This window comes from Labrus bergylta, chromosome 19 (assembly GCF_963930695.1).
Source record: "Labrus bergylta chromosome 19, fLabBer1.1, whole genome shotgun sequence".
NCBI classification, from domain to species: domain Eukaryota; kingdom Metazoa; phylum Chordata; class Actinopteri; order Labriformes; family Labridae; genus Labrus; species Labrus bergylta.
Window position 1 is genome coordinate 14,621,716 of NC_089213.1, and position 24,940 is coordinate 14,646,655.

The 24,940-nt window shown below is 39.9% G+C and overlaps 1 protein-coding gene across 1 annotated transcript; it reads right to left on the reverse strand.

Annotated features, from left to right (window-relative positions):
* Positions 1-105: 105 nt before the first annotated feature.
* On the reverse strand, positions 106-9,410 carry gjb9b (gap junction protein beta 9b). The gene is made up of 3 exons (XM_020647214.3): positions 9,296-9,410; positions 2,859-3,340; positions 106-1,267 (listed from the first exon to the last, which is right to left on the reverse strand). The coding sequence occupies exons 2-3, from the start codon at positions 3,246-3,248 to the stop codon at positions 839-841; spliced, it is 819 nt and encodes a 272-aa protein (XP_020502870.1). The 5' UTR covers positions 3,249-3,340; positions 9,296-9,410; the 3' UTR covers positions 106-838.
* Between the last annotated feature and the right edge of the window lie 15,530 nt (positions 9,411-24,940).

Consider the following 24,940-nt stretch of genomic DNA (forward strand, 5'->3'; position numbering starts at 1 on the left):
CACATTTTTTTCCATAATGGGTCAGGCATGACCGCTTAACAGAGCTATTGACAATGAACAATATGAGAGTTTGTTTAAAGAACAAATGAGACACACACTCAAATAAATTGTCAAAAACCTTTATACATCACAACAATAAATACAAAATGTAGAACAAAATATATCATCTGGATTTTACTTCATATTATTTAAAATCTTTTAAAAGTAGACTATTTTTTTTTTTAGTGCTATGGGTTTCTTTAAGTGTAACTTCATGAAGATATTTTGATGTAGGCTATTACATTACAATGCAAAATGTCAACAGACGCCAAAGTAATTCCTTAATAAAAGAGAGCATTTTCTTCATATTATATATCTGATGACCACTTAGGTACTTTATGATGATGGCTTTGTACGAAGCGCTCTCTGTGCTTTGTCTTGTTTTATTCATTAGGGTGCAGCGTTTACGCAGGGAGATAGTTTACTCTTGCTCCACTGTCTTTACTTCAGCTTAGATCTTTCAACTAACAGTTATATTTATGAAAGCTTAAACATACTCCTGGCGAACAATGTACACAAACACAAACACAGGCACAAACATTTCCACTAACTCACAAAACAGACCAATAAAAAAATATGCTTTACCCTTAAACTCCCTCTGCGTGATCTCTCTATTTGAGGGGTTCATTTTCATGCATAAGGTGTGCGTTCCTGCAGAAAATCATTATTTACAAAAAGCTGATCCCTGGATTGATGAAAAACTTTGCCGTTCAGCAGCAGATCTGTGGCAGATAAATGCATTTGGTTTGCAGTGGTGCCTTGAGTACTTTTTTCACCACGGCTACTGCTGTTTCGCCTGTTATTTCTTCCTTGACTTTTTCTCCTCAGACTTCTTGTTACTGAGGTTTTGGACGGACGCTGTGGGATCCACTCTGATTGATGTTTTGGACATGAACTCTGACCTGGGTGCTGCCAGCGGTGCCAGCTCATGACTCTCGGTAAACATCCTCCTGTCTGCCTCGGCCTTCCTCTTAATGAGTTTCTGGATGCGTTTGCAGATGAGGTAAATCATTTCACAGAGACACATTAAAATGCAGAAGGCGGAGGAGACCACCATGAAGATGGTGAAGATCTTCTTTTCTGTTGGACGGGATATGTAGCAGTCCACCGTGTTGGGGCAGGGGTCCAGGGAGCACTTGGACAGGCGGGGCATGTCATAGCCTTCATAGACGTGATACAGGATGTAAAGGAAGCCAGCGTCAAAGCCCGCCTTGAAGATCAGACTCACCTGCAATGAAAATAAATGAAGGTTAATCTTTGCAATACAGATAGTGTATAATATACAATCTGTTCAATTGATCTCCAGATATTTCCCAGTTTGGAATAACTAAAACTTGATTTTGATTGGATCAAAAGGTGCAAAAGATGCTTTAAAAATTGTTTTCAAGTGTATCAGTGAAAAAAAAGAATGTTTACAATTTCATACAGGCTTCTCCATTCTTTGGTACATTGCCACTCATACATTTATACAATTATGTTTGACTTTTGGACAAACTTGAAATGAGATTCACTGCTTTGTCTGCCATGTGTATTTGACCATGGACTGTAAAAGAAGGAGCCTTTGTGACATGGCAAATTTATTGTTGAACCTCCCCCTTGAGGCCTCACATGTGGCCTTTTGGCCATCACCACCGTGCTTTTTTAAACCACAAGTGACCATTTTGAACGATGGGATGGAGACGCATTGCTCCACCTCAATCTAGGTTGACAGTAAACAACATCCCAATCCTTCTTTGTTGTCTAGTTTCCTCTAAACATGCCGTAATCTATGAAATGACCATCAAGCTGAGTTGAAATATACTTTCATATATATATAATATAGCCTAGTCATTTTCACACATGCACTCCTTTACATTATAGATAGCCTGCACCTGAAATCTTCTTGAGTTGCTCTTTCTTTTTTTCAACTTTTTTTCACCAATACGTGCATGCATACATAAAAAGAAGAGGCAAGCGCATACAAACAAACAAAAAGCAAAACACACACACACACACACACACACACACACACACACACACACACACAAAAGTAAGAGCAAACAGGACAAAGAAAAACATGAGAGCAGTGTAGCAACAAAATAATGTGAAATAAAACTGGTTGGTTAAGTTGTACGCATGGTGGCGATTTTTGGTGTTATTTGTTTGTTTTGTTTTTTCCTTTGTGTGGGTGCAAACATGATGATTACCAAGTACATATTATTTGTTAATTATATGAAAATTGTTGTTATGTCACAGAGGTAGATTTTACTTGTCGGAAAGGGTGAGTAATTGGAATTATACACACTAGACAGGAAAGAGTGGAAAATAACAGAAAAGTGTATGAAGCAGCTTCATTATGGTATTCAAACCAGTTGTGCAGTGATCATGAGATAAACGTCACCCCACATGCCCACTTGCTGAAAGTTAATTTTCGGAAATATGACATGCTGCGTTCATACATCAAACCGACTTGTTGCGTACATTTTACTTGGGCCTTGCTGAAAAAAGTCAGGATAAAGTATAGTTAAAAGCTTTTACTGTGTGGTTTCCATGCAGTTCACCCTTAAATTTATAGGAAACTTTCAGGAGTTTTAAGCATGTGTGAAAATACTTTCTCTTATTAAGACCATAAACCTAATAAGGAGATGTTTATTTTGTTAATACATCAAGTGTTAAGATGGTTATTATCCCATCTGATTTCATACGATTGGACATTTTCAACAAGTTGAGTTGCCCCTGCTGGTCACAGAAAAGATGAAGGTCCACTTCTTATAAAACATATCTTTGTATGACATGTATATTAAGGGCTAAAGTAAACATTCCTTCCCCTCTTTGCTTACCAGATATGTCCACCACAGCCCTCCACGTTTCTTCCCAGGGTGGGCATACAGATGGGCGCCCATGTGCGACTGCGTGTACTGCAGGTCCTTCTTCTCCCTATACTTGACGTGTCCCACCACCAACAGCGACGGACAGGTGACGAAGATGAGCTGCAGGGACCACAGGCGGATGTGGGAGATTGGGAAGATGTGGTCGTAGCACACGTTGACGCACCCAGGCTGGGCCGTGTTACAGACAAAGTCCTTGCTCTCATCGCCCCACACTCGCTGCGCTGCCACCACAAACACCATCACCCGGAAGACAAAGACCATGGAGAGCCAGACCCGGCCGAACACAGTGGAGTACTTGTTGACCCCACTGATGAGCGACTGCAGAGCAGACCAGTTCATGACTGCTGCCGAAGAGGTGGAGGAGGGGACAGAGGAGGATGAAGATGAGAGAACTCCTGACCAGATAGGATGAAGTTCTTGATGATCTCACCCTGAGCAATAAAAGAATGACAGAGAATATTAGAAAAAATAAGAGTAGTTATTGCATTTAAAGGCAGAATATGCAATATTTCACACTTAAATATAGCAGAAATCAAGTATATTCTCTGAAAATAACTCTGTGAGTCATGACTGTCTACAATGAGTGTGACACCCGAGTCCCACTGTCTGTGATGCTTTCCGAGACGTGGCTACACTTTGTTTACATCGCCCGGCCAGCCGGCTGGCTCATCTCCTTGCATATAAAATTTGTTTAATTGAGGGATTAGAGAAAAGAAGAACAACGTACTGCACTCACTGCTTAATTGAATGTCACGTAAGCGTTTCTAGATCACGGTCTTTTCGTGTAAATTTAAATGCAGTGTGAAGATACGAGCATAATAAAGATTGCTAGCATTAGCATGCTAACACAACAATGCAGCGCGAGTTGTTTTGGTTTCATGCTGGTGCTCAAGTGCGACATCTGCTGGATCAAAAAATTACATAATCTTCCTTTAAATGTGACTTTGTTAGATATGATAAAAGTGTGGTGACCTGTGATTGGCAAGTTGCTACTGCATGCTGCCTGACACTAAGGGTAGAGATGTGTACCTACTGAAAGGGGACGGACATGTTTGAAAAAAATCACCCTAATTATGTACGAGTTAATGGTTTTTTACTCTTCTATCGCCACCCTTCCCACCAACCCACCCTGCTCATTGCCTTGACCATCAGAAAGTCATTCAAAATACCCTCTTGACACACGCTCAAGCATCATACCAACATATTACATAATACACTGACACTGATTTGTTTCAAAATTATTTCATTTTGAAACCAACTGTACTTAGGTCCACGCAGACTGCAGCGGCCTTATCAACCTCAGCTGACCTGTACTCATAACTGTCTTACAAGTGTTGTTTTGTCATTTGTTTGGTATGTGGTCTCGTGAAACCTAGTGTCTTAAAGGTGCTTGTTTGTTGTCTTAAAAATTCATGTGTCTTATAGGTGCATTATTCTTTTGTCTCGCAATTTAAAAACAAGAAAATGTGCCCCATTCATTGTGTAATGCAACTGTACGATTTTTCTGCTCAAAGCATACTGTGATACTTAACCATGCAATCTGGGGTTGGTCGTAAATGTTTGAACAGCAGTTCTCCCTTATTATGTCTGAAATCATCCATACAAAGAATATGTTATTGTTGAGAAAATAAACCTAATGGGGGTCTGGCTCGTTTGGGAAAAGACAACAATCAATCCATTCACTCATAACATCACCAGGCTTGATTCTCAGACTCAACAACAGCTTCCGAATTGAATAATTGAAATTTATTGTCATTGTATAACAGGATACAAGGAGATTAAGAGCACCACTTCTGGTTGGTGTATAGAAGAACACACCTTCTTACAGTGTTAAAAACATTTGCACTATCAGATGTGGATCACCAGGAGATATTGTCAACTGTTTTCATAGACTATCTTTGCTCAAATCGGTACACAAGGTAAAGGAGAAGCTCTTTATTGGTTTGCATTTCCTGCTTCCACATTTTAAACATTTTTACTAACACATACTGTAGGTGTTACCATTTGGAGGTAGTGGTGCTGAGGGTGCTGTAGCCATCTAAAATCAGGCACAGTTAAAACCCCCATTCACATTTTTGTTTACTTCTTTTTTTAGGGGATACGTAGTTTTAAAATCAGAGATGTGTGTGATCGTTTTCTGTCCATTTACTTTAAAGGAAAATTGATCATCTATAGTTTGATATATAGATAGAATGATACAGCTTGCAGCAGATTGGGCTTCTTCATCAAAGACATCTAATTTTGGCGTCTTTTGATTATTTGATTTGATTATTCTTTTGACAACATTTTTCATTCAAACTAATTCTATATGAAAAAAAGCCATGATGCTAGTACACCCTGGTGTTTTTCCAAAGCCCCACAAAGAATACAAACTGTGACAAACAAAAAGCAATTTTGAAGCAATCATCTGCTGTGAGGAAACGTAACAACCAAACCTTTTCACAATCATAGCCTCTGTCGTTGCTGATCTGTGTTTACACACAGGGCCACCTTTTCAATACAGACTCATTATGCATCAATGAGGGGAGTCATCAATGGAGCCTCCCTGTTGCTGAAAGGACAAACCAATACTGTGCACTCTATTAGTCAGCTATTTGAACAGTGTGGGCGCTCGCTGTAATCCCAAATGTCTAATGCAGTCTTTTATCTTCAAAGGACTGTTAAGGGATTCTGTTGTGAATGTTAAGCATGCCATGATCGCTCCATGGCACCCCCGTGCCATGGAGCCATCAGAGAGAAAGGGAGTTCTAGCTGAAATATTACCTTGTGGATTTAATGGCCTAATCGTGTGCAGACTTTAAAAATGGAGCTCTTGTGGATCACCAGCACAGTTGGTTGGCTCTGTTTTGTGTGTGTGTGTGTGTGTGTGTGTGTGTGTGTGTGTGTAGAGGTCAATGCAGATCTCTTTGGCTGCTTGTGTATCCTTTTATTCAATTTTTTTCTATCGATGTGGAGTATTTTGATGCTTAACAGAAGTGCATGTAAAATGTGTTTAATGAATGAATTGCAGTCCAATCTAGGACATACCGTATTTTCCGCACTATAAGGCGCACTTAAAAGCCTTTAATTTTCTCAAAAAACGACAGTGCGCCTTATAATCCGGAGCGCCTTATATATGGATCAATTGGTTAATTGGTTGATCCATACTGGTTGTACACGGCGCTCAGCGACACTGACTCGGATAATGACGAGAGGGAGCCGGGCATGTTGGATGCCGTACTCGCCCAACTGTTCAATTCGGACACTGAAGAAGAAGAATTCGAGGGATTCGTGGACGGGGAATGAACTGAAAAAGTGAGCTTTACGTGTTATACGTAACTGAACAATGTTGAGTTATGCACTAACGTTTGAATTAGCGGTATCAGACTGTGTTTCTTTTACGTGTTTACAACTGAACTAGGCTGGGAGATATTGTGAATATGCACATTAACGTTTGAACAACGTTGAGTTATTGTGAATGCACTACGTTTTATACGTATTTATATTGATATATTCACAATATCTCCCAGCCTTGTTCAGTTGTAAACACGTTCTATTCTATGCGCCTTATAATCCGGTGCGACCTATATATGAAAACAGTTCTAAAATAGGCCATTCATTGAAGGTGCGCCTTATAGTGCGGAAAATACGGTAGTTAGGGCTGGGATGTCTGGTTTGACGGGTGTGACTGATCTGTAAGGGAAGGAGGCACTATTGAAATATTTCTCTGATTGTTATGTCAGTTCAAACATAAGGAGAGTCTCCTGTGCTGCTTAAGGACAAAGATCTCTTCAGGATTTCTTCCCAGCAGCAGGATGAAAAAAAGAAAAACCCTGTCCTCTTATGCATTTACATCTCATTCTTGTGAACACTCAGCCTGACACAGAGCGCGCTGGATAACAGCCGCGCTGTTCACTGTTCCATTTCAGCTCTGTCTCGCCTAATCCGCAGCATTTTGAATTCAGAAACACTTTCCATCAGCATTTCGGCATCACTGTAGACAAATTGAGCTGTCAAATCAGTTGCTATTTTTCTCTCTCATCCAGCTTTTCTGAGTATTAAATTACATGGCATAAAACAGACTTGACTCAATGAATGGCTTTGAAATCCAAATATAGAGAATTGAGAGCCTGACAGGTTCAATCACTGCTGCTGTTACCTGCGTTTTACCTTGTTTTTCTAAGCGGATGATAAAAGTGGCTTTTATTAATCTTTAAGTGCTTTACGTTCTTTTTGGACAATAACTTTCCTTAGCTGTATTTGCATGTTCAGACAAAGCATGTGCACTACTAGCCGACAAAAAGTTCAAAAGCTTTGTCACCCTTACTAGTTTACATCATTATTACTAGCCAGTTAAACAACTTGTTAACATTTTCATATGTTTGTCATCAACACTGGTCAACTATTGTGTCTCGGCTGTAAAGCAGCCACCTCTCAACACTGTAGCCGTAAACTGGCTGTTGTCTTGGTGATTGGGCCTTCTCTCTTCACTCTACTACTCTGATGTAAACCAGCACAGTGAACGGGTAGCATCTTGCAGAAAAAGCACAGTTTGGCAGTATTTGGATCTACAAAAATGTAGATTAAGTTGATTATAGCCTGTGTCAAGTTATGGTGCGTTCCATTTATCCAAAGATAAATGGAACGGATCTTGGAGCCAGTAATAACCCACCTGAGTTTGCTGTGTTCCAGTTTTACAGGTGGAAAAAAGTTGAACAAGCAATCCCGGAGTACCTTTGTTTTTTTCCGCTTATACCAGGTGATAACAACACATAAAGTGATAGTTTGTGCGCAAAAATAAAATGATAGCATGTCCACAGATAGAACCTGCACAATACTATCGCTGTGATTGATTTAATTACACACAAAGAGGACTACGTTGCTAATAAACACAAAAGTTTCAGCTTAAACATTACTGTTGATGCACTCAGCAGCCATGTTGGATTTTAACTCGTGCTACTGAAGGTTCTCTGAGTGTCCAAGTTGGAATTCCAACTTCCTGGTGACGTATGAGACCGGCAAATTGATAAAATTGATGATAAAATGGAACGCACCTTTAAACTAGCACAATCACTCAACCTGAGCAACGAGATACCATCGTTAGCGCAGGCAAGTGGGCATAAAGCGGGACGACCAAAGGCTGGCGGTGCTAGCACTGCTTATGTCACAGTCAGCATACCAATTTGACATCATTCATCTGCAGAGGCTGTGATTGGCTTATTTAAATTGTGCTGAATTGTAGCTGTTTTCTAAGATTGTTTTGTTTCCTAGGAACATCCCTAGTTTAGACCCCAAACACAAAAGAGAGAATGCTGTTTATCAAAGTGATCTCTCTCTCTCTCAATTTCATACAAAATGTACGTTCACACAGACTTTGAGGTGACATTGAGCATCGCATAGGGAAAAAAACTTAAATCAGAGACAAGAGTATATCTTGTCTCTGGGAGATGGCAGAGCTGGACCACAATTTGTTTTCCTATTTGCTCTAGATTGCAATGTTGCCTTCCCAGCCGACAGCAGCCGGCGTCGGCTATCTCTTTACAGCGTGTTTGTCTCTCTTGTTTGTGATGTGAAAGATGGAAAATATTGTGTTTTCTTTAATGAGAAACCCCGGTTATGTGATGATCTGATTCAGATATCTGTATTTTCCTGCGTCTTATTAGCTGTTGGATAAAATGTCCAAGGGTTTGATTTGGATTCGATTGGAATCAATGTCAATAAACTTTTTTTCAGCATCAAGAAAACAGGTGGAGTCTTAGGAAGGGATTACCAAATGTGCCGGCATAATTTCCAGTTAAAAAAAGCCCCTTTTATTTGTTTAAATTCTGCCAATCCTCAGTACAGATCTTCATTCTGTGTGCACCTTGTGTACTAAACCACCACAACTTGTTAGAGTGATAACTCCTAGACTCTGACTTGCTCTACAGGTTGAGCTGGTTGCAAAAATGTGCAATACTTAATACTCGTTCCGTGGCTTCTTTCCCTTCTTCTTTTTACCAGCTCATTCTTTTTCTGTCGTTTGCACATCTCCCCGCCTTACCTTCAACCTGACTTTATTTCATTTTTCAAGAGAACATGAATCAGCCGGAGGAGTAGAGTACAGGCAATCCTTGTATAGTTTTGTTCGCAAGCGCTTCAAGTTATCTGTCTTTACAAATCTCATTTTTTGTTCGCTCCGAGGTTGAGCTCTTTCCTTGACACGCAAGAACTTCCCTCACTGTATGATAAAAAAAAAGGAACAGATGACTAATATTCTTGCCCTTTTACCATGCCATTTTCCTACTCTGTCTTCTGTCTTCTTGAATCACTTCCACTACCCATCTAAAAATCAGACTGAAACTCCAAAATCTGTCTACATTAAAACTATTTTCTTGAACATAATTTTAAATACAGTTAAAACACCTTACCTTAGAAAGAGGCACAGTATAACTGAGGTGTTTGCTGACTCGAGAGGGAGTGTGTCCCAGCTGTCCTTTTGTCTATGCAAACTGGCTTTAGTCTCACCTGGATACTTTGATGGGGGCTGGCTCTGAGGTGTGGACAAACTGGAAGAGTTCAGGAAAGGGTGGAGCATCACATGCAGATACTCATACACTAGCAATTCCAATCTGTGCTTGTTTTGCATGAGCAGACCTGCCATGGGGTATTTTGAAGAAGGACAAGTGAGAGATATCAAGAGAGAGAGAAAAAGGAAACAGTATAACAGTAGAGGGAATGGGGAAGTATTTGATAGTAGGATCAGAAAGCAAGGTAAGCAACAGGTCTGATATGAAACCGATGCAAATTAGAATGCAAACTCTGAAGGATGGCTTGGATCTGCACTGCTTTCAGGGGTTTACCTTCTGAACCTCGTCTGTCTTATGAAGGTGCATTTACTGCCTTATTACTTTGCACAGACAAAAAAAAATAAATTAAATATAGCTTGGGATGTTATGCTTTCTGATATTGCTCAAAATGATAATAAATAATGGCACACTCAGAATAAAAAGTGAAAGAAAACACTTGGGAAATCTGGAACTGCTGATGTCATCAGACAAACAATCAACTGAAAACAAACCCAAAAATCCCCTATGGTGTTCAATTCAAATCCAGGTTTCACTTCTATATCCCATTCAAGGAAACTGCAAAACCATCACATGACGGCTGAAAACATTGTAATAGAAGTGTCATCAGAATCCCATACATTCCACAGGAGGGCTGGGTTACCTCCATTACTCCAAGACCTGTTTTTCTTTTTTTAATCATTGTTTGTTTAACTTCTTTTTCACTTTCTTTTCAGTCTCCAAGTGACATGCTGACACAGCCTTGTGTTGCCTTAGGTTACCAAGAATGCTAAGAATTCAGTATATCGTCTCACATTGACAAATCTGCACTTAAGAGGAGATATGATTGTTACCTAGATTGTATTTTTTTTATGTTACATAAAGAGAGAGTCAAAGGCCAAGATTGCCAGACCTCAGGATAATTACTACGTTCAGTTAGGGAGTGGTGAAGTAATGGCAGCCAACCTAATTTGTGACTTCCGTATAAGCCAAAAAGCAGGTTCTATTATTTGGATCCTGTTTTGACAATAAACCAGTCAGCTTACAAAAAATAAATAAATGACATTGTTCCCTCCTCAAATTCTGGATTCTGGGATGATTATCATGCTGTCTGCATTGGAAGGACTCAGACAAGAGAAGGATCAGACAGAGGGAGATTTGAATGCCTTTTTTTTTTGTACAAAGAATATGTTATGCCCTGAACTGGCCTCTAGAGAATGCTGATGCTCCATCGTTTCATTACAGCCCTTTTTTTCCCCAGCCTGAGTTAGGGAGGAAAAATGTTAAATAGACAGAGAGAGACAGAGGATCTCATCTCTCCTATTAAAACTAACCAGCCGCATCATCTGTGATAAAGAAAGAGGCAGCAGCCATTGCACTGCTTCACAGTTGGTTGTCAAAAGTGTTGTGAAAGTCTAAAAAGCAAAAGGTAGGTAGCAAACATCATCTCCCACACACGGTCAGCACTGGGGTCAGGCAACTTTCTTGGAGGCCTTATTTATTCTACAGTGTATCTGTCTGCAAACAGATGTGCATGTACAACTTTTTCTGAATGAAGTGAAAAAAAATAAAAGTTACGGAGATGTGCAGATCTTCCCTGACAGCTCAATGATTCACAGCCTTTTTTTGGGCGCTGAATCATAGAGCTCTCACAGGTCACTCATTCTTGTGCGTCTGCAGGGCAGAGTGAGTGTGAACTATTTATGAGATGCCTGTCACAAAAGGTACGTTTTAGTGTTCTAGAGTGTTCTTGTTGTCCCCTGATTATCTGTGCATTTCCTCCCTGTGTGTCCCCCCTCAAGTTCTGTGTTTTCCCCTTAGCGTAACCTCGTCCCAGCACTTTTCCCCAGTGAGTTCTTTGTGTATGACTTCTGCCTGCCTTTTTGACCCTCTCTTTTGCCTGCTCTTTAGATGTGTTTGCACGTGATATTTTGACTACCTGTGTTAAGAACTGGACTGAATAAAACCTGCCTTGCTTTTTAATCCTTTTGAGTGTGCCATTGCGTAATTATGAAGCTCAAGCTACTCGGCTCAGTGTGCAAGTGAATATGATTGTAATGCATCTTAAAGAATGGCAAATATGGACATCGATGTGGTGGAAAAACAGACATTATACTGTAAACATAAAGTTGTATGCATATAACATGATAATGAATCAAGTAAGACTTGTACTTCTTTTTAGACTGATTAAGATTTAGAAAAGCAAGTCACAAAAAGTAATGTTTGAGGATGGGGTTCGACGAAGGGGACATACCTTATTGCATTTTTCGCTGAGGATTCTAGCATTGTTGATGATTCAGGCAGTCATCCCCGTGAGGTCCCACGGAGTGTTTTAACAAAACCTTTTTGAGGAACATCAGCGGAGACTGCCCCCGACCCATTCCCTGTGGGACTGTTGGAGATCAACACCAAAAGAACAAGGGCCCCGGACAGCGAAAGAAATCATAGATTCCTTCAACCTACAACACCTAAACTATATTGAATTAAACTAAACTGATTGAGGCACACATTCTGGATTCTTTTAGGCTATTCTGAGTGTTGCTCATTTATTCAATCAATAGTCCTCGCCGCAGCGGCCCTGGCTTCAAATCCAGCCTCGGTCCTTTGCTGCATGTCATCCCCCACTCTCTCCATGTCATCCCCCTCTTTCTCCTGCCGACAAAACAGAAACAGAAATAATTTTCAAATGTCGTGAACAGGTGTTATGCATGCTAGCGTGTGCGTTGGCGCGTCCGTGTGCATGTACTGTAGGTGTGTATACAGTCTGTTGTATCAATGTAACTTTAGAAATATGTAAAACAGAAATCATCTGCAAGTGGAATAAAAGAAAATGCCTTTTTTTTATTAGAAAATATTGGCAAGAAGGTTCCATCCAGGAAATACAGAGATGAAGAGAAAGGTAGAGGTCAAAAAAGGTTATTATGAAATAACTTTTTGAACAAGTTCATGCGCAGTAAAGAAATCCATAGAAGCTGAAAGTTGTCTTGCTTATGTTTGGACAAAGCTATCATGATTCATTTGACTATGATGCACTGATGTTTTCAAAATGCTACACACAGCTTTTCACTTGTCAGGTCTCAACTGTTTAACTCTAATATCCAAACTGCTGCTTCCATCCGTGCTGACACAGTCATCCTGTCTGGTCTTATGCCTTGTCTCTCTGATCATCCTCAACAAACCTCCCCCTGACAATTCACCCCTTCACCTTCTCCCTCCCCTTTTCCTGCCCCTCCCCCCCCCCCCATCCCCCTCCAGAGACCTGTCCCATTACTGTCACAGTCATTGCTCCAGCTTAGGTCATTCCCCAGCGTGTCAGAGCTGGTGACACTGAGCCAGCCCCCCTTCGCCTTGTGTTGTGACAGCACCGTGTCTGCACAGCCACTGTGGATGATGTCCGGATGCCCCCTCTAGCAGGTCACCATCTTCTTTCTATTTCCCTCTGTATTGTCTGTACATTACCCTGACTCCACGGGATGCTCATCAGTGCGAGGAAATGTTTCTCAAAATGTCTGGATTTTTCTAAAAAGAAAACTGTCTGTGAGCTGATTTATGCTGGGAGCCACTGATTACATTCAATCAAATCACTGTTAATCATACTTAATGTGCTCAGGATTAAACGCACAAAACAATGTGGCTTGACTCCATATGCTCCTGACTTACCACTGGGATAATAATCACTTGTGCTTTTGACAAAGATTAACTTCTATTTTTCTCTGTTTGAGCCAAGAAAAATTAGAAAAAGACCATCCATTTACCTTCTTACATTTCTTTTTAACAATTACTATTTTCAACAAACACAGATTTTAGAGGGGTAGCAGGGGTACTAGATTGTAAATGAATATTGATCGTAAGCCACACATTGGCCACAGCCCCCGAGATGCCACTGTCACGAGAGAGGGGTTTGCAAAACACCAATCTATCAAACCTCAGTCTTTGCCAGTGGTTTTTATTCATTAGCTGGCTAATGAACTAGCTAACTATCAACTTAAAGAGCCCATATTATGCCCTTTTTGGGGTTCGTATATTTAATCTACGTACCTACTTTTGTACATTCACAATAGCTAAAGTTCGAAAAAAGTGTCTGTTTTCATGTACTGCTCCTCCTTGCTCCCTCTCCGCTCTGAGTCCGTCAGCTGCACTCTGTTGAGCCCCCACTGTTAGACCCCACGTGGGCCAAGTCTGCTCTGATTGGTCTGCCAATCTGCTCTGTCGTTATTAGTCAGTTGCTCAGCACGCGTCTCGGAAGTTTCAACATGAGCTGCTGGGCTTGCCACAACGAGCCAATGGACTTAGATCAGAGTTATGGGGCGGCTGGGGAACACTGGCAGAGTGGGTCATCTCTCAAATGGAATGCTGGGGGTTCGATCCCCAGCTCCTGCAGCCACATGTCCGATGTGTGTTCGATCAAGACACTTAACCCCAAGTTGCTCCTGCTGCTTAATAAGTGGTGTGTGCATGTGTGTTAATGGTGTTAGTTAATACTAATGGATACTTTACATAGCAGCCATCAGTGTGTCAATGGGTAGGTGTGACCTGCAGTGGGAAGTGCTTTGAGTAGTCAGAAGATTAGAAAAGCGCTATACAAGCTCAAGTCCAATTTACCAATTACTTCAATGCATGAGCCACCACAAATACATTTATGCGAGACAAAAACAAATGGATCTTACTCACATCTGGTCAACCTACCTACTTATACATGCCAACATAACAACACTAGAATTGAACTTGAATTATACACAGACTCCTCTGGTGCATTTTTAGTACAACTAACTTCACATAAAACAGATCAAGTTCAAACTAGCTTGGCAGTCAAATCAACCATGCATTTAAAAATGCAGAACTTGAGCCTTTCATTTCAACAGCTGAGTTATGAAGACTTGACCCCATCCAGTTATCATGAATAGAGAAACGACCTGACCCAATATAGCAACCAAAGACTTTTTTTTTTTTTTTTAACCAAGCTGCGCACATGTTTAATTCTGCAGGAAGGTTGGAGTTTTTAATGTGTTGCCAAATAGAGATTTACTTGCTTTTAGAGCCAGCCTCAGGCACCATTTGAAGAAGTTCCATTTTTGGCACTTCCACGCTAACAGTACTTAATATCTCAGAGGTTGCTGCTAGATTTTAGTACCATTTAGACGTAGTTCAAGAAAAAAATAATGCATCTGCCAACCTGACCTTGAAATTATCATTGGCTGGCTTTGACAGTTGATGTAACAGCTCACACACCAATGTTTGTACCAATATAAAAAAAAAGATTGGCACAGATTATGGAACGAATGTGTTGAGACATGCTCTCTTCTCTGGAGCGTCAATACCTTTGCACATTAAAAAAAAAAGAATAGTTTCCTCCCTAAAGTTTGCTCAACCTGATCTTGGAAATCATAAATGATATGTATAATTTAAATCGACAGGTCTGTGAACCTCATACTGCAACAGCAACAGTCCAGTTACAGCTTAGCAACTGTTACTAGGCACGACAAGCCCGTTGAGCTTTAATTTCTTTGTGTGGGAGTTTGCCTGGGGCTCATGAGTGATACTGTGTCTCAAGAGTTTTTGCAGTTGGTGTCTTTTTTTTAAATTTTATTTTTAAATTTTTATAATTTAAAATTCCAAAAACTCAAGGGCACAAGTGTGAAGGGAGGATTAAAGTTTAGATGTATCTTTTCAACAGCTTCTTACTTTAACTTGTTTAAAACTTGAAGTGAATAATGTAAGGCATGTAAAATGTTGATACTTTAGAAATAAGGTTGTGGGCAGGTTTAAATATTCAGTCATGATAGTTAAGCAGCATGTACAGAATACAGCCTTACATTTTATTTTTGACTGTATGCAGTATTAACTATGAATATAGATGTTGTCTTTTGGTCTCACATGGTGGAACCTAATTGACCTGAATTCACAATATCCTCTGTGGTGTCTCAGTTACTTATACACAACATATGAAACCACCCCATGATGCAGCTCGCGGTCCTGACGCTGTTAGGTGTATGTTAACCCTCGCTCTCTCTCTCCTCACGTTTCCTGTTCTGTCTAAAAAAGGCATAAAAGTCACAAAGTAAAATAATCTCATCGGTCACATATTATTCAAAATGCACTTATCAAGGTTTTCTAACACCAATAAGTGTCCCTAGTCTATCGTCAAACCCCTCAATTATGAAATAAGTCCATCACCTCTGTCTTCTGCCTGCTCCCCTTTTCAGAAAATGTGTGCTCAAACAGGCCGTTTGGATGTTTCTCCTTCATGACATCACAAAGGGCAGTAACCCCTCCCCCAGGTTGGTGACACTGCCATACCTAGGTGTTTGTTCTGCCCTCTGAGTCTGCCTTCTCACCGTAAACAATAGGGTAAGGAGCGAGAGGCCCAAGGCACATCCCCTACGTGGTCAAACACAGCTCATTTACATTTAATGCTACAGACACAGAAACAGCCTTTTGGGGTTTATAGGCATGATCAATTAAAGGATCAAAATGATTTTAAGCAAGAAACTTCAAATACATCTTTTGGGGAAGCTCTGGGACTTATTCAGACATATGACTTTAACTTGAGACCTTTAACTCTAAAAAGTTGAGTCAAACTTGACTTTTGATAGCTTGGTCCAATGAATGGAACACTGACTCTGAATGAGCTTTTTTTTTCTCTTTTGTGAGGAAAATCAGAACATACTCTGATTGGTGAATCACCCAGAAGAATGACCCTGAGAGTGCACTGACCATTTAGTATTCAGTGTTTGTGGGAGACATTGTCTGTACAACAACAATAACAAACTGGACAGGCTTTTTAAACTAGGTAGCAAGACGAGTGGGAAACTAAAGTGCCATATTTTTACGACAGACCAGTACACATTGAATTTGTCACACACGATCTTAACAGACCATCTGCACCCTTTTCAGTTGAATATATACTTTAAACTTCTTCATGCAGGTACAGGATGCTCACTATGGAATATATACTTTAAACTTCATCATGCAGGTACAGGATGCTCACTATGGAATATATACTTTTAACTTCCCTACGCAGGTACGGGAAGCTCAGGATGTTTGCTAGAAAAGGCATTACATTCTTTAATAGAGCAGCAATCAGCTGCTCAACAAGTTCTGATAATGCAGTCTGAACTTGTCACTCTGCACTTATTGAAGTAAGCACTTAACATCCCTCAGATGTAACCATGCAATGCTTCAATGATGTATCTTTTAGGGATATTATTTCATTTGAATTATGTGCTGTCTTGTATAGTTTGAAACCTTTAGCAAGGCAAATACCCCAGTGGCAATTAAGGTTTCATTCATTTATTTGTAATCTAGTTTGAATTATTGCTGCTGAATGATCCCTTCTTAAAGTCACACTTAAATACATGTGATAGACCTTCAGGAAAGTTCTGTGCTGCTGTTTAAGAACGTGTTATTTATTGTCTTCTCTGCCACTTTGAGTAGGTCAGGATTTGCTATTCCAGAGAGCGAATGTTCCTGTTTGTATGTGGGTCCGGCGCTGATGGTGGTGTTTGAGCGAGCAGTGAGCTGCATGTCAAACAACGTTGTTTTGTTGTCTGCTAGAGCAGGAAATTTGGCTTTTTGTGATTAAGTAGTGAATGAATTGATGCCTTTTGTCTGTGAATAATTGGAGGACTATCATCTGGAGGTTTACAACTTAATTGCTGATCCTGTTAATTAAGTTTGTTCAAACTTTAATTGTTTTTGTGATGAATGATCTTTGAAAACTCACGGACATTTTTTTTTCTTTACAAAACAAGAATTACTTAATCTATCATTAATTAATAATACACAATTGATTTAATGAATAATCAAATATCTGGGGATTGGTGGTGAACCGTAACCATTAGGGCTGGGCCTTCACCACAGCCAAAACATAGCCAAAAGCCCTCCCAACACACACACACACACACACACACACACACACACACACACACACACTTCCCCTGGATAGTGATGCCTTAAGCCTCTGCATGCTTAACAATACAGTGTAGGATGGTGCTAATGGGGGATCTGGTGCAGATAGCTGTGTCTCCTTCTAATTTGTGAACCAATTCACCAGAAAGGAAGTTTTCATTACCGACCCAGAAACATCAGTATTTGACTACAACTTATAAGAGGCTAAAACCCTTTAGTTTTGACCAGGCAAGAAAACAAATGCAAAATAACTAAGTGCATTCAGTGTTTTTTATTCAGATACAATTGTGGCAGTAGCTGGTGAAGGTGTTTTGGGCACCAGAGACTGAGCACCTCCCTCGCATGCAGAGTCTCCAGTGTTCACAGCCAGACAACGATGTTAAATCAGCCAGACCCCTGGAGTGTCTCAAGTGCAAACAGCTTGACCATGAGGTTCGATCAACCAGGCAGTCTCCAGGAGCATCCCCAGGGAAGCATGTGAAAGTGTCAACAGGGTGTTACTGTATCCCTGTCTAAAAAACATTGTATGACCTGTTTGTTTTTTCTGCAAGGATGCATTAAAATACACACCTTTTTCCAGAATTTACCTGTTTATGTATTCTTTTAAAAAAACAATTTTTCACATACTTGTGCCGCCCAGGTATATTAACAGCCGTTCAAGTATATTTCTGCCCATACGATAGGCATTTAAAACTATTGAATTAGTAGGTGATCAAAGATTATAAATCCCGGCACAGCTTGTATAAATGGGCTTGCAGGGCTAAGCTCTCCCTCATATAGTTACATGAAAACAAAACATATCTCTAAGTGGGCATTTCTTTTTTTTGTTCGTTTTTACAGCCCAAGCATTTTGGCATAGTCTTTCATTCCTTTCTGTAATGTAAATGAGTGACATGTGTAATACCCCCATCCAGCCCTGCTAAATTAAATTAATTGAGCCGAAAGGCCACGACTTTTGACTAATGACATAATTGTATTGTTACTGTTCAGAAACTTACAGAGTTTTTCTTATCTATTGTCTATTTTACATTGTTAAGGAAAATAGATTGTTTCTTAATTTGAAATTAAAACGATTGCGGTGCTAATTTCGTTAGCCCACTAAAGGACAATTTCTATTATATTGTGACATCACGCTTAATAACTAAGATGTACTTCCCATATGTGAGAGATTTTGCCGCCCACCTGGAAAATAATACACCAGCTGCCACAGGTGGTCACAATTTCATAAACGGTGAGGATTTGATTGGAAACTGAGAGTACAGTTTACAAACCTGTGCAAATCAGCTTTCTCTCTTTCTTTTCTCTCGCACCATGATCAAATAAAACTGGTCTGAAGTTATCAGGATTCCCACTCCCACCCGCTCCCGCTGACTTTTTTTTCCTGTCCTGTTCCAATCCCTGTGATTAGCAGTTAAATCCATTCGTGTCCCGGGAAATGTCAGATGTAGTACAGACAGAACTCAAGTCTTGTCCAAACAATACCAAGTTGGTTGCCATTCCTTTAAGTGGTAACAGAAGTTTTGGACATGTATACATAGGACTAGGTTATCCCTGAACTTAAAAAGCTTATAGATTCATTCAGCCAACTTAGAAAGATTCTGAGCAGGATGGACTGATGTACGAACGTGGCTTTGGTTATATCTGATCAGAATGCTTTCCAAAATAAGAAGAAAGGGAATTCATAAAAAAAGCCAACTGGGAAGAGCTTATTAAAACTGAAATTAACATTTCAACTGCACATATTTTACAGGGTTAGCAAATAGATTCAAATGTTGGCGTTTGCATCTTTACAGCATAAAATACATCCACTCATTCCCTAAAGTCAGAATTCTAACTGTGATGAAAATAAGGACAAAAGGAAGAAACTTACAAGGACAAGCATCTCTGACTGCAGAAAAAGCTTGATGATTCACTCTAAAATTCAAGGACTGAACTACCAGGAGGACCACTGCATTCACAGAAAATCATTCAGTATAATTAGAAAATTTACATACATTTTCCAACCGCAATTCTGCTTTCCCGCCATGATTCAAACTAAGTGTCTATACCTGATCTGAACAGCTCCTCGTTAATGCAGAGAGTAAAGCCGGACATTGTGCATTTTAAAATGGGATTTACAGGGTTCTCTTCAGGAGAACATTAATTACAAATTGGTGAGTAAAAAAGTGAAAAGAGAGGGAAGGGAGTGCATTTACTGAAAATCCAACACTTAAAACAACACAGTCAAACTCGTGGTATTCAAAATACAAAGGTCTGTGCATCATGAAGGATTCATCCCCTGGAGACAATATGAATATCTTTGCAAAGTTTCACATCAATCCGCGCAACAGATATTTAAATATTTTAGTTTGTACCAAAAAACAGCCAGCTTTTTGACTGTTCTCACTTTTACTTTTGCCTTTGAATAAAAAAAGGATTACATAATCTCTATTCTGCTGGCTTGTGTACAACACATACTGTCACATTGCAGTTTGTCCTCCAAAAAAACTAAAACAGAGGGTGATGCAGGCAAATAAAATCCTTTAAATGGCTGTAATTTGAAATTAAATGAGAGCTTTTATGAGTAATATTATAAATATTCCTTTGTGCATTTAACTTCTGAGGGATTCTATTTATATGAATTCATCTTTTTGCTTTTTGGATCGTGTACTAATCAGCCACTGAGGCTTAAGCCAAGTTTGTATCTCAGTAGATTCCTGTGTAGGATCTAATGCAGCCAAAAGTATTGTTTTCATAGCCAACGTGTGAGGTAGCATCACTTACTCACTCAACAATCAGGGGAAGAATCCTTTATTTAACATATTCGGTTGTTGTTTGTGTAATAAGTTCTTATCAGCTTATGTGGTTGGTGGTGAATACATGTGCTTCACTAATCAATTAAGTAGTTGTTTTCTTGTTTCTTATTGCTTTCATCGTTAATCATTATTCTCTCTGAGGTCAACTTTGAAGATGGTTCTCTAATGAACATGCTCACTTGAATGCACCATGCTTCACCAGGTGTTTTCAATCCTGAACGTACCAAGTTGGACTTTGGGATGGGGGAAGTTGTAATGGTTTTTGTGCTTTGTTTTAAACTAGCCCAAAGTAGATTAACTTAAGCATGATGCATGTGTAATGTACAATTATGTACATTTAAAAAGACCAAATGGAAGAGTGATGTTTGTAATCTTTTGAATAACTTAATAGACTTAGTGATTTCACCCCTGCTAGTAGCAATGTGGGTTTCACCAAGAAGCAGTCCCCATGAAAGGACCTTTGAGAGTATTGCTGTAGTGATGGGAAAAGCTGTTCTTTTCAGTGTACTGAATCAGTAGAATCAGTTCAGTAAAGTGATTCGTTCAAAAGATTCGTTCACCGAATCGTTCAGTACTTCTCTGCAGCTCTGTCTGTGAATCAGAATTTAATAAGTTGAAACGCGGCCGAACGTTTAGTTCTGCGAGAACAGCCGGTGGTGAATAGCTGCTAAAACAATCACATTTATTTTCCCCGACCGTTCTGTTCAGTACGTTCAGTACACAAATCACTGACTGACTGACTGACTGAGAGGAAGAGAGTGACTCGGGGGCGGAGCTCTCGTTCAGTAAGTTCAGTGAACGAATCACTCACTGAGCATCAGTCAGGGCGCGGTCTCACTGGTCATCTGCACCGTGCTGTACCCAAGCACAATTTAAGCCATTTTAATCAGACACAGCCATAAATAAATAAAAAAAATAGTCAATGACTGTACAGTGAATGACGTACTAGTACAATGAACAAGAGCCCTGGGTCTCAATTCTCTCGAAGTTGAGGAAGCATGGCACTAAATATTTTAATAACAATTAGGCTGGGTGTCGCGAAAAAGTAGCTTTCAGTTTGCAAACATTATCATGAATGACAATTAATTTAACTTAATATAGGCTACATGTCAGCAGAAAATATGCATGGCAACGAATATATTCTATGCCAGAACAGTTATATTTTAAATTATATACGCAGGGCAAAAAAAATGATTTCAAAAATAATAATATTTAAAAAAAAAAAAAATGGGTTTAGGCTACTTTATGAGTCTCTCTTCCTCTCAGTCAGTCATTCATTCACTGAACGTACTGATTGAAGCTCCGACACGTATCACTCACTGAACGTACTGAGAGGGAGAGAAAGTCTCGGAGCTCTCGTTCAGTACGTTCAGTGATTTGTTCACTGAAAGTACTGAACGAGAGCTCCGCCTCCGAGTCACTCTCTTCCTCTCGGTCAGTCAGTCAGTCAGTCAGTGATTTGTTCACTGAACGAACTAAACGAGAACTCCGAGACGCTCTCTCCCTCTCAGTACGTTCAGTGAGTGATTCGTGTCGGCGCTTCAGTCAGTTCGTTCAGTGAACGAAACACTGACTGAACGTGAACGAGCGAGACTGCGAGTCACCAGCCTCAGTCACACACACACTGTACTGACTGAAACACGATCGTTAGTGGATGTTAAAACAGTCAGCTGAGTGAAATTAAGTTGGATATAAAAGCCGGGCTTTAGTGACACAGAGCTCTCGACCGACTCCGTCCTGTTGGTTCAGTCAATACCAGTAGCGGAGCGAGTGTGGGGGCAGAAGGTGCGGGCCCACTGTTATTTCAAGGGGCCCACTTTGAGCCAAATTTAACATGCATTTTGTTATTTAGTTTAATTATCGAAGTTAGTTTGACTAGGTCTGAGTCTCTCTTTTCTTTTGCCGCAATCAAGACACACAATGTATTTTGTAGAGCAGAGAGGGGCCCCCCCTCCACTGCCAAGGGGGTTCTCAACTTCGGCAGCAAACAGCACCAGCAGGGTGCTGTGGCCTGTTTCTAATGTCATTGATTCCATCTCTTAGCACCCCCTTTGCTGGGCCCCCGCTGCTGTCTGGAGTTTTAAAAACCTAGTCGTCTGTCTGCTTTATTTCTGTTTACCTCGCAGTTTTTCGTAACATTAAAAGTGTAAAAAAACTAAAGAAAAAATGTTTTCTCATTGACAACTCAACCCTCAACTACTCAACCTGGCAAGTCTCCTCCCGTTGCTAGCTCCACTAACGTAAACGCTACTTGCCAAGCAAATAAACATGTTAGCGAGGAGCACCCAGCTAGCTCCGTGCAGGAAAGCAACAGTGCTGATGAAAACTTAATTGGTAAGTTGTTTGATCATTATTTGTGATTACGCTTAGATGCTGGTCTTTCATTTGTGGGTGCATGTGTTGTAGACCGCCGTGTCTGCTTGGTTATCGTACTGTATGAACGTCAGGCCATTGCTTGCACACTGTTTACAAAGTTTGTTGTCGTGCGTGGGTTGATAATAGGATAGGATAGGATAGGATAGTGCTTTATTGATCCCCAGAGGGGAAATTCGGGCATTACAGCAGCACAGACAAGAAAGCTCAAATACACATTAAACAGAATAGATAAGATAAATAAAAATAAAAATAAAAACAGGGGGTATATACAAGAACAAAATGAATGATGAAGTTAACTGGGGGGAATTGAGAATTGAAACAGTATTTGAAGAGAATGACAAGTTAAAGTGACAAGTGATGATTAAAGTGACTTATGATAAATAAATAGCAGCAAGTAATGTAAAACAGCAGAGAAGAGAGGCAGTGTTGTACCACAGTAATGCAGGGTGCAGTTATATAATATAATGTAGTATAATATAATATAATATAATATAATGTAGTATAATATAATGTAGTATAATACAATATAATATAATATAATGTAGTATAATATGATATAATGTAGTATAATATAATATAATATAGTGGTTATATTATACATTACACATATTATTATTACTTATTACACATGGTGGTTTTATTGTATTGTCTGTGTGGCTGGATGAGCGTCCAACTTCACTGAATGTCAAACTGTAGTTGCCTTCTGTCTTTGGTTTCCCGTCCGGCTAATTAAGTTTGCTTTACTTGTTTAATCGGTGGAATATGCGCACAGACATATCAACACTTGTTCTGCTTAAACATCAGCAGGTCACTCACTGATAAGTCCCTGTCACTGTAATAGCACCCTTTGTAATCTGCAGCGGCATTTCTTTTCGTCCCACCCCGTCTTGTATCTCCATACAGCCGATACTATACCATAAATGCTATACTATATTACTATATAGGCTACAGCATATGCTATATAGACTATAGACAGTTTAAGGGCCCACTATTTGTCCCCGCCCCCTCTGCAATGAGCCATAGGCCCCGCGCCTGGTCAATACGTATCACTGACATGAAAGGGAGAGGGAGGGCGGGCTTTGAGTGACTCTTACGGTTTAGAGAGAGAGACATGAGACGGGAGAGAGAAGTGAACGACTCTTTTCAGTAAGTGATTCAGTTCAGTTCGTTCACCCAGATGATTCGTTCGTTCATGACCGACACATCACTATATTGCTGCATTCGTGTGCTCCTCAGATGGTTCCAGATTCTAAATTGGGAAATCGTTCCGTGTGTTCTCATACTTTCAGTTCGTATAGTTGGAGTGTTGTAACAAAATGGACAACATGCATGCTATGACGATGTGTGGCAAGTCACTGTTTCAAGTTAAATTTGAGGTAAAACTTGATGTGCAATATGTGAATTAATATAAAGTATCTAAACTTTAACAAAACATCTTTTACCGCCCTACCTTGATGACAAATATGACTTCAAGTCGGGCGCCTCATTTTGTGTCGTGGTGTATTTCCTACTGAATCTCTGAACCAATTCCAAGATAGAAGGCTGGACATTAAATTGGGCTAAATTTGACTGGAGGCTCATCGGCATCGGCCGCCGCCATGCTGGAAATCCTGTTTCACCCTAACTTTCAGTCAACTAACAACAGGCTGAGGCTGGTTTTAAGGCTTCTTACAAACCATTATTTGGCGACCACCTGTCAATCATGTCAGCTACAGATATCTATGGACAACACGTACTGTTCATAAAATCAAAGCGAATTGGTCAAAAAATAAATCACCCCTCTGTACAGTGTGTGTCAGTGATGACAATAACTAATCAGGCCTATTTTGTTATTTGCTCCAGGCTGTAAACATGTTGATTTATGCTGTAAAAACACACTTTTTTGAATGTGGTGTGTATGTGACTTTGGGGAGTTCCAGGAGCCAGCCTGAAGCGGACACTCGACGATCTGCAGGATTTTCTACTTCCGCATTGGCTTCATTGCCAAGCTTTGTCAAAGCTTTTGAATTTGTGGAAAATGAGTAAACACCCCTGAGTGCAGAATGAATCATCAGACATTAGAAATGTTTTACAGGAAGAGACAATACAGTTATTGTGATGTATATTCAGATAATGCTTCATTAAAAAAATATTTGTCAGAAATTGGCACATAAATGAACATTTTAAGACAGTAACACCGGATTAAAACCAGGAACATGTATTTTTCATAGCATAAGAACTTTAAAGCTGCCGTTTAGTCCTCACAATCTCATTGACAGTTGGCTGGGGATTTTCTTTTGTTGTGTAGATCTGCCATTTTTGCATGTGTTTACTTTGATGACAAAAAGTAATGCTCTCTAAGATAACTTCCTGGACTGTTTTTTTGTTGTTCTCCTAATCTCCCAGAGCTGCTGATTACAAAATATTGTTGAAATCTATACCCTAACACAAT

Excerpts from the sequence above, each read along its gene's own strand:
- gjb9b (XM_020647214.3), bottom strand. The coding sequence starts at position 3,248 with ATGAACTGGTCTGCTCTGCAGTCGCTCATCAGTGGGGTCAACAAGTAC. Across the intron at positions 1,268-2,858 it reads GGCTGTGGTGGACATATCTG|GTGAGTCTGATCTTCAAGGC; the intron begins GTAAGCAAAGAG and ends TTTTCATTGCAG.